We start from the raw sequence: 9,095 nt of genomic DNA, 5'->3' as shown, positions 1-9,095 counted from the left end.
CAAAAAAAAAGAGAGAGAGGAGAAAGAAGAAAGAAAGAAAAAAAAGAAAAAAAAAGAGGAGAAGAGAGACAGAAAAAAAAGGAAAACACAAAAGAAAAAGAAACATTATAAACATCAAAAGGTATACCATAAAATCACAAAGTTGTTTGTAGCACGGTGGATAAGATGTTTGAGAGAAATGAGGATGGTAGGGGTTCGAAACCCCTTGTGTGTGTGTGTGTTGAAGTCTCCATTTGTCTTTAATTTTTAGCGGGTTAGCGAGTTGTACACAGGTTAACACGATCCGTGACACGATCCGTTTAATAAACGGGTTAGATAGCTATTATAGCGGGTTGACCCGAAACCCACCCATTTATTAAACGGGTCAGAACGGATTGACCCAAAATTGACCTATTTTTTTATCGTGCGGGTTGAACCGCTAATTTCTAGTGCGGATTACGGGTCGTGTCCGAAATTGCCACCTCTATATATAATACAATAGTTATGCGCATTAGAAAAAAACAATTAAACTATACCTCAGGCTAACCCCAAAGATGCAACAACCCTTTTTAGATAAATCAGAACCCCACCCATATCATAATTAGAATTTAGGTCTCGTTTTAAAAATGGGCTATGATTAAGATTCAATTTGTTGGTTGGCATTGGCATAGTTTGCTTTCCACAAGACAAGCCCTTTGCTTTTTTTTTTTGTTTTTTTTTTTTTTTTTTGGAGAAGAAATGATAACAGACAAGCATGTATTCATTAAACTTGGCCGGGTTTCCAATATTGAATAGAAAATTAAAAATCTTCCATTTCCAAAGAACTCCAAGAGCCCTTTAGATTTTAACCTAGCTAGACGGAAAATTTAAAATCTTCCATTTCCAAGAACTCCAAGAGCCTTAACCTAGCTAGTGGGCAAGTCACCTATATATGTGCATATATATACCAGTTTGAGAAGAGATGTTAAGTCATATACGCAGAGTACTACCACCTATATATGTGCATGGTGTGGCAGTGAAAACCACTGTGACAAATAGTGCTTCTTTTGTGGACAGCTTCATCACAGAACTCATACTCTCTTGCAACTACACCAACTCATCGTCATCAAGACCTCCTATAATCGGCTTCCACGTTGAGTTCACTGATGAGATCAAAGCTGCCACTCTTCAACTTTGCTCAGGCTCTCGCTGCATCATCATACAACTCAACAAAATGGTAACGAATAATAGTGTCCCTCAGTCGCTGATCAACTTTTTGGCTGCTCCTCTCTTTTGCTTTGTGGGCGTTGAAATATTTCAGAGCTTGGCCTTGCTTAGGAGGGAGTATGGGATTGTGTGTAGGAATGCGGTGGACTTGACGCTGATGGTTAATATGGCTGTTATGAGTGGAGCTGTTGAGCTTGAACCAAAGCCTTTGAGCGTTGTCATGGGAGACTGGGGTGCTGAGAATCTTAGCATGGAGCAAATCCAGAGTGCTGCTATTGATGTTTTTAACTTTTCTATTTTTGGGGATTTGCTGGTTAATTCATTGAAATAGTGTGGAGCAATTCTATGTAATTTGGAAGTGTGACTTGAGTTTATTTTGGAATTCAGTGGCTTTCCCTATAAGTACGCTTTCGTCTACCATGTCTCTTTTGATTTGATAGATTTTATGGATAATGAAAGATTAGAGTTATATTAATTCTATAAATACAAGAGCATCTGAAGAGTTTGTATATCCATTTGCAAAATCTGTATGTTCATGTACTTCCATTGATTGAAGATAACGGTTCAATTCACAGCATCCTTTTGAGTGATTGAATGGGAACTGAGAAAGCTTCCATTGTTAGCATTAGAGATGGCTGTTCAAGTTCGAAATTGATAAAAGAATTTTAGAGGGATGCAAAACATAGATGAGAATAAACAAGCATTAAATTTCTCTTTATCTTTTGACGTACCCTACATGCATTTGATCTTTCCAATTCCAAACTACTGTTATGACCTTATGTATGCCTGCATCAAACCCTTTGAAGTAAAGTACAAAATTACCTTGACATTATTACTACGTGTGTAGGGTTCCTCGTATATAATACGAAGGATGCTGATTATTTTGTGTGTTTATGAATTATGTCTACAACGGTGGCAGACTGCTGCATAGACGTAGATGATTACATAAGGAATTTTATGTCCAATGCTGCTAGCAATGAAAAAAAGGTTATAGGCCTTGACACCGAGTGGACTTTTGTCCATGATTCATTAGATTCCGATTCAGAAACTCCATCAAAAACCAAAGTTGCAATTTTAACTCTATGTGATGGAGATTGCTGCCTTATTGTTCAGCTTCCTTACTTGGATTCAGCGCCATGGTCGCTCCTCAATTTTCTTCGGATTATACATTCGTGGGGATTGGGATCAAGGAAAATATAGCTAAGTTGGAGAAGGAGTATGGTTTTGGTTGCAAGAACTCTTTTGATTTGAGGGATTTGGCTGGAAATGTTGTGGGGTTGATGAACTGGCTCTTGAGCTTAATTTGTTGAAGCTTCAGAAGCCTACAAGTGCGGTTTTTAACGACTGGGGTAATAATAAACTCCACAAAAAACAGGTTAAGCTGGCTACATTAAATGTTTACGCTTATTTTGAAACTGGGAACAAGTTGTTGGGGGCTGGTAATTCTAGCAGCTAGTATTCATGCTGAGAAATAGAGGCATGGGATGGGATGGGAGTAGAATTGAATTTGAAGCGTGCTTCTTTTCTTTTTTGTTGGTGTCTATTCTGTTGTATGTTAGGCTTTGAGTTAAGTCTCTATTAGCCTTATGTGATGTTTAAAAGGATGAGCATCAACCGAATAATCTAATGTCAAAATTAACAGTCTACAAAGCTCAACAGTCAAATTTTTATTTTTATGTTTCTTTTAATCACTTGTAAAGCTTTTACATATTATATGAGCTCAATTTGTTTTTAAAAATATAATAAATGAATGTGATTATACATTTCAAATAAAATTAAAAAAAATTCTTTTTAATATGTCGAATTACTACATAAATAATTAATTCTTTTACGAAAACTTCTGTAATGAGGGGTTATGTAGAGGGGTTACATTTCAACAATTCAATAATAACTCTCCAATGGATGATTGGACGATTATTACGGAACCCTCATTCTAGACACCTCTCCTTTTGCTAGTTTGGGCTTTTGAATTTCTTGTTTGTTTGGGCCTAGCCCTTTTTTATGTCAAATAACATCAGGTGATGAAGATGAACTGAAGATTTAGGGGGTGATGTGAGCCAAAAAATAACTGAAGGTGATGAAGTGAATCACTTCGTGTGTGGGACCCAAGCTTATAGGTCTCCAACACGTCAATAGGCACAAACCAATGAGGGCGCAGCCATCGCCGTCCCCGGACTACCTATTACCTCCCCTATTACCTAACACTTCAACGCGTCCTCGTTCTTAACTGTTGTTTAAGGCTATGACAAACGCACTAGGAAACAAAAACACAAAACAATAAAAATAACAAATATGAAGAATATTCAAATTTTTTATTTTATGATTTCTCGTGTTTCTATTTTACTCCTCTCCTCTCCTACCCTTGTTTTCATTTTCTGAGAAAAGTCACTCCTGTGTGTGATGCTCATTCTGTGTGCGTGCTGACCTGAGATCGCCAAACCGAACCATGGGTTTCAGCGGTTCTTCTCGTTCACTCAAGGTACTATCTATTTTCCCTTTGATAATATTTTTTGTGGGCATTTCATTGCTTTTGTTTGCTGGCAACAATTTGATGCAGAATCCACTTTTGTCATTCTGGTACTTCTGTTTCTACAGTTCTACCATGCAACTACCGTTTTCATTGTTTTTATTTTCATTGCTCTGGTTGTTTCTTTTGGGTTTCGGGTTTTGGGTTTGTGGTAATGGTACACTACAGTATTATATGACTTGTGAGCCTCAGCTGGGTAATATCAAGTTAGGGGTTTCCATTTTCTGGTGTTCATAGTTTGGTTGTTTCATTTTCCTTTTGTTCCTTTTTTATTTAAAATTTTTGTATCAAATTTGACATCTTTAATTTTAAACATGTTTCAACAGCACCACATGTCTCTTTTCTTTCTTCTATGAACATTGAATCTTTGGAGCCGGTGCAAATAAATGAGCAATTTTGGTTTCCTTTGCAAGTTCTGATTGTTTCTGAGGTTTCAATGTGGATCTTTGAGAATTCTAGGCTTTTTACCACAAGGAGTTACATCTGAAGTCATAAGCCAGAAGGGTTTTTTTGAAACTTCAGTTGAGCTCAAAGGGTTGTCCTACTTTGCTTGGAAGGATTCATATGGCTCCCAGAGAAAAAGGATTTGAATTAGACCTTGAAAGTGGGGGGAGTACTAGTGAAGAAGATGCAAGCTTAGAGCTTGTTTCAAGCAAAGGACCAAAAAAGAAATTCTTGAGTAGTGATTTGGGTGGGTTACAGAGTTCCAATGAATCAGTTGTGTGTACATGTGGTATTGAATCATCTAGCAGTTCAGAGAAATCTGGTGAGGTTACAAATGACAGTGTGGAGTTACTAATAGAAAGGAATTCAGAAGTGGAAGAGAATCAAGGACATATGACCCTTGCAGAAAAGACGAGCGAGAATGAGTGGCGTAGGAAGACCAACTCTAGGAATGCGCCTAAGCCACCACGACCTCCTAGAGGTCCATCACTGGATGCCGCTGACCAGAAGTTGGTTAGGGAGATCACTGAGCTGGCCAAGAGAAAGCGTGCACGAATTGAGCAAAGGAAAGCAGCGAAGAAGATGAAAGCATCAAAGTCATCATCTTTACAAAGTGGCATATCTGCTATGATCATCACATTACTGTTCTTCTTTGTCATAATCTTTCAAGGTAGATTGGCTTTTCAGCATACAATTGAGTCATTTTCCTTCCATTTTCTTCTTTTTGTGTGTGATACTATATTTAACGGATATTACATTCCCATTTGGTTCTGTTACTTATAAGCTACATCTGATGATTTTACAGAACTTTCAAAAAAATTTAATTTTATTCTGATTTGAAAAATAAAAGAACAGAACCCCAATGATTTGTTTATCCCTATGAATCATTGTATTGATACTTGTGTACAGAGCATTCCGGTTTGGAGTATCCATTTGCGGTTTTAAGCAGGAATCCTGAAGCAGCTCTTTTTGTGGTTTCACCTAATTCTTTTATGGGCTGCGGCTCTTTCTTTATTTCATTGGTGGTCTTATTTCGTCTTTGGAATTTCTTTTGCTATTTGTCTATTGGACCATAAGTTCTGATTTTTGTTCGACTCAGGGTAATTTGAGTACAAAACAGCTAATTGAAGATCGAAAGAAAAAAAAGGATTTATTTATTTATTTTTTGTCTTCACTAGCTAGGATCTGAGTTCATCTGAAATCTCATGTATGATGCTGTAGACGAGCCTTCTTAATGTTGCACTCTATAAATCCTCCCACAGCAGATTTTAATATAACTCTCTTGTGGCTTTGAGAATGCAATTCTTTGAGTTCGTATCATTTACAGTTCCATAACAAAATCTTTTACCCTTACTAGTATTTTGATGTTACACAAGCCTACTCAAACATATTGGGATTCTTTGTTGTTACTATGTTAGTTGCTTACTGAAAAATCCAGTTTCTTTAACTTCGTTACTTCATCCTCCTACACCTCCGCCTCCGCTGGAGCCACTTTTTTTGAATAATGACAAAAATGATAGTGAAAGAGATCATTTGCTGAAATGATAATACTCCACTCTTACTATCACTCACTTTAGAAACAAAATAACCCCCATCATTATCTGAAAACTGTCCATCAAGGTGATAATCAGAGTGAGGAGTAACATTTTCGATACTTTGTGAAATAATTTCGGGAATTCAGTGAGTTTATTGTTAGAATCAGTTTTCATGATGGCTAACCTTAATAGCTCTACTCAATGATTTCTGTAATTACATCTGAATGTTTGTTGAACTTCTGCTGTAGGGATAAGTTCCAGAAGTGTTCCAAATGTGATTATGCAGGGGTCTCCTGAGCCAGCAGTCCTAACTGAAGGTTTAGTCTCTGTTCAATTCTACAAAAGCAGCCTACCCAAATCTACTTATCAAGGGTGTGTATTCGTTTTCACTAGGTTCATGTTTTACTATTTTATCTCGTCTTTCAAGGATCTGTAACTAAAAGGTCCAACAACATTAGTACTGTGTCTCATCCCTTCCTTCCCTGCTTGTGTGTTTCTTGTTAATGCAGTGTCGTTGAAGACTAGGTTTCGTTGTTCAGGCACCGGTGAAGAGTTACTAATGTCGCAGCAGTGCGTGGCTATCTTTTTCTTTTGTATATATATGTACAGGCCTATAACTGCAAGAGATTTTGAGAAAGTTTTCTTGTACGGTGAGTTAATTTTTTCGGTTAATGAATGATTTTACTAATGAGAAATGAATTTCTTGTGCTCAATTAGTAAAAGTCACAACCCCAAGTCATGAATGAAAAGACAAGTCTTGATGATACTTCGTTGCAGAAGTTAGGAAGTAGGGATTTGAGTGTCCAAATCCAGGCTGTTAGTAAGTCCCTCGGACTATTTCATTTTTCTATCTCTAAATACATCTGCAACTTTCCATGATTCTTTAATTTCAGACTCCAAGCTGAATCCAAGACTCAAAAGATGAACTATACCTTATGCGACAAAAATGAATGGAGAAATGGCTATGTTTTTCTACTTATGCCATTGATTTTTCTTTTCCTTCATGTTTTTGGGGGATTTGTTTGAGAAAGGTGATGTAGGGGAAGCCTTATCGTTGGGCGGTTATGTACTAGTTTTGGGTCTCTGAATATGAATGGGTGAGGTGAGTGGTTTTTTGGGTCTGTTTTGGTTTGGGAAGTGAGGGTGACAGGTTGCTCTGCTTGGATTTTAGAACTGTGGGTGAGATTATTATGAAATAGATCTATCTATGCTCTGGCTTTGTGGTGTAGGGCTGCACGTCTTGTAGGGTTAAAAGTACCTAAGAACTTAATTCCTCAACAACCCTAATGTTCCTCAAACCAATTCCCACATTTACGTATAAATAATGGGTATGAGAAGAAAGGGAATGATTTCCATTCCTGAATTCCCCTGTGTTTACTTGCAATCAGGAATAAAAAAATATGTAGGTCTCACCTCAAAATCCATAATCACATTCCCTCAAAACCAGAAATCAGATCAACTAGGGACGGGTAGTTGATTTGATTCCCATTCCTTTTTTTTTGTCCTTAGTACCTTCCAAAAACACCCTTACCACATTAAGATAATTCCAAAACACTCAAACCCTATAAAAATAAAAACTTATGCCACTTTAATATTATCAAGATTATGCTAAGGTTATTATTATTTGATTTTGTTAAAATATTATTTGAAATTGGTTAGTTTAGCACTACAATCTGGAGGAACATGGACATAAAACAAAAACTATTGACACTTGTTATGTTCTTCCATCCCATAAGATGAAGAAACCAAACTTTGAAGCCTTTTTAAAAAGTTTCAATAACTGTTTACTAATCACCATTGGAAAAAGCAAATTTTTTCCCTTTTCACTTTGGTTGCTAGCCTCTACTTGTCTTGTTATGCTTCTTATCATTGTGTCATAATTGTGTTTTTTTCCTATTATATTCCGTATATTATTGTATACTAGTTTTTTCATAACTCGTTATATGGTAACTTATATTATTCAATTTGCTTTTTTACAAGTTATTTAGGTGAAAAATATATATTTATATGTGCAAGACATTGTAGTAATCAAATTAGTTTAGGTTCTAATTCATGAGAATTGGTAAACAATAACAATAGGAATCAACTACATTCACGTGTTGATTTCATATGGTTAGTAAACAACTTAATGGGAATAATTTTTCCCATACCGATTCATTACTTTTCCAATTCCAAAATTCCCTGATTCCTTACTTTCTCAATTCGTGGTAAGTACCCTTAGAGCGTCTCCAATAGTAGTAACAAATTAAACTCTTCAAGTTAAAGTTTATTGACCTATGTGACAATTTGAAAAGACTTATTTGCTATTGTAATAATTTATGCCCCAACATGCTCTGCAATTCAATTAATACAATGGTATGGAAAAGAATGAAAAATATCTATGTATCTATTATTTGAAAAGAAAAAATGCATGTTTTTAACATTTTTAAGGTTTGTTTTTCCAAAGCAAAATTAAATGTTTTGAAGAGCCAAGGTCAACTTACTAGTCATGAAGACAGAGAAAGAGGTTGCGGCTTTGATGATTAAGTTTGGAAAGGTTGTTAGAGAGGGTTTTGATGATGTGGCTTATTTTAGCATTCCAAAGTTATTGAAGAGGCTATTGGAGATGTTCTTATTCTTTCATCCCCAATCCCCAACTTCATGGAGATGAAAATGCTCACACTATTTACACATTTCCCTCACCATTTACTAACATGTTGTGGGGGCTTTTAGTTCCGGCAGCTACTATGGGCCTGTGCTGCTGTAAAGAGCCAAGTGTGTGAAAATTTCCCCTGGGTCTGAGTTCAAGGATCAGACCCCAAGAGTGCTTCGAAAGGGTAGCTGAACTTTAGGAAACATCTTGGTCTCCTTCACCAATGAAACCAACAATTGCTTACAGATAGATTCTTAGCTTCACATGAGAAGCTTGTGGCATGGAAGCAAAACAGTCATGAGTTTAACATTAAAGAGAGAGAGGGTTGTGAGTTCCTATGAGAAACAGGGGTTTCAAAGTAGAGGAGAAGGAATTTTAAGAGGGTTTGTTGAAGAGAGAGAGAGGTGGAGGAAGAAAAATGGGTGTATTGAGAGTAATTTCCGGTAGCTTGACGAAAGCTCTGTTAAGCTTTGGAATGACTTATCAGAAAAGAAAATGAGAGGAAATGGAGGAATAGGGCTCGAAATTGCAAGGTTTCAGGGATGAGAGATGATGCTTGCTCTTTGGATGTGTGTTAGATAAGAGAGAGAGAGAGAGAGAGAGAGAGAGAGAGAGAGAGAGAGAGAGAGGAAGAAGATGATGGTGGAAGAATGAGTGGTTTGAGCAAGTTTCCGGCAACTTGACGAAAGCTTTGTCAAGCTCTAGAATGGCTTGCCAAAAGAGAAAATGGGAAGAGATGGAGGAATAAGGCTTGAAATTGAAGGGTCCAGGG

General features: G+C 36.8%; 2 protein-coding genes across 3 annotated transcripts; both read left to right on the top strand.

Annotated features, from left to right (window-relative positions):
- On the top strand, nt 941-1,516 carry LOC18788102. The gene has a single exon (XM_020559204.1). It carries the CDS (start codon nt 941-943, stop codon nt 1,514-1,516), a length of 576 nt encoding a protein of 191 aa, XP_020414793.1.
- Nucleotides 3,503-6,455, top strand: LOC18788052. Of its 2 annotated transcripts, none has more exons than XM_020561077.1 (4): nt 3,503-3,664; nt 4,172-4,826; nt 5,940-6,063; nt 6,201-6,455. In XM_020561077.1, the coding sequence occupies exons 2-4, from the start codon at nt 4,277-4,279 to the stop codon at nt 6,214-6,216; spliced, it is 690 nt and encodes a 229-aa protein (XP_020416666.1). In that variant the 5' UTR covers nt 3,503-3,664; nt 4,172-4,276; the 3' UTR covers nt 6,217-6,455. The 2 variants fall into 2 exon arrangements, with proteins under 2 accessions (XP_020416666.1, XP_020416665.1); XM_020561076.1 differs by having other exon boundaries at nt 4,039-4,826.

The sequence above is a fragment of the Prunus persica genome, chromosome G3 (genome assembly GCF_000346465.2).
Source record: "Prunus persica cultivar Lovell chromosome G3, Prunus_persica_NCBIv2, whole genome shotgun sequence".
In the NCBI taxonomy this organism is placed as follows: Eukaryota; Viridiplantae; Streptophyta; class Magnoliopsida; order Rosales; family Rosaceae; genus Prunus; species Prunus persica.
The sequence above is the reverse complement of the archived record's forward strand: the minus strand, read 5'-3'. Positions and strand labels throughout refer to the sequence as shown.

Excerpts from the sequence above, each read along its gene's own strand:
- LOC18788102 (XM_020559204.1), top strand. The coding sequence starts at position 941 with ATGTTAAGTCATATACGCAGAGTACTACCACCTATATATGTGCATGGT.
- LOC18788052 (XM_020561077.1), top strand. The coding sequence starts at position 4,277 with ATGGCTCCCAGAGAAAAAGGATTTGAATTAGACCTTGAAAGTGGGGGG. Across the intron at positions 4,827-5,939 it reads CTTTGTCATAATCTTTCAAG|GGATAAGTTCCAGAAGTGTT; the intron begins GTAGATTGGCTT and ends CTTCTGCTGTAG.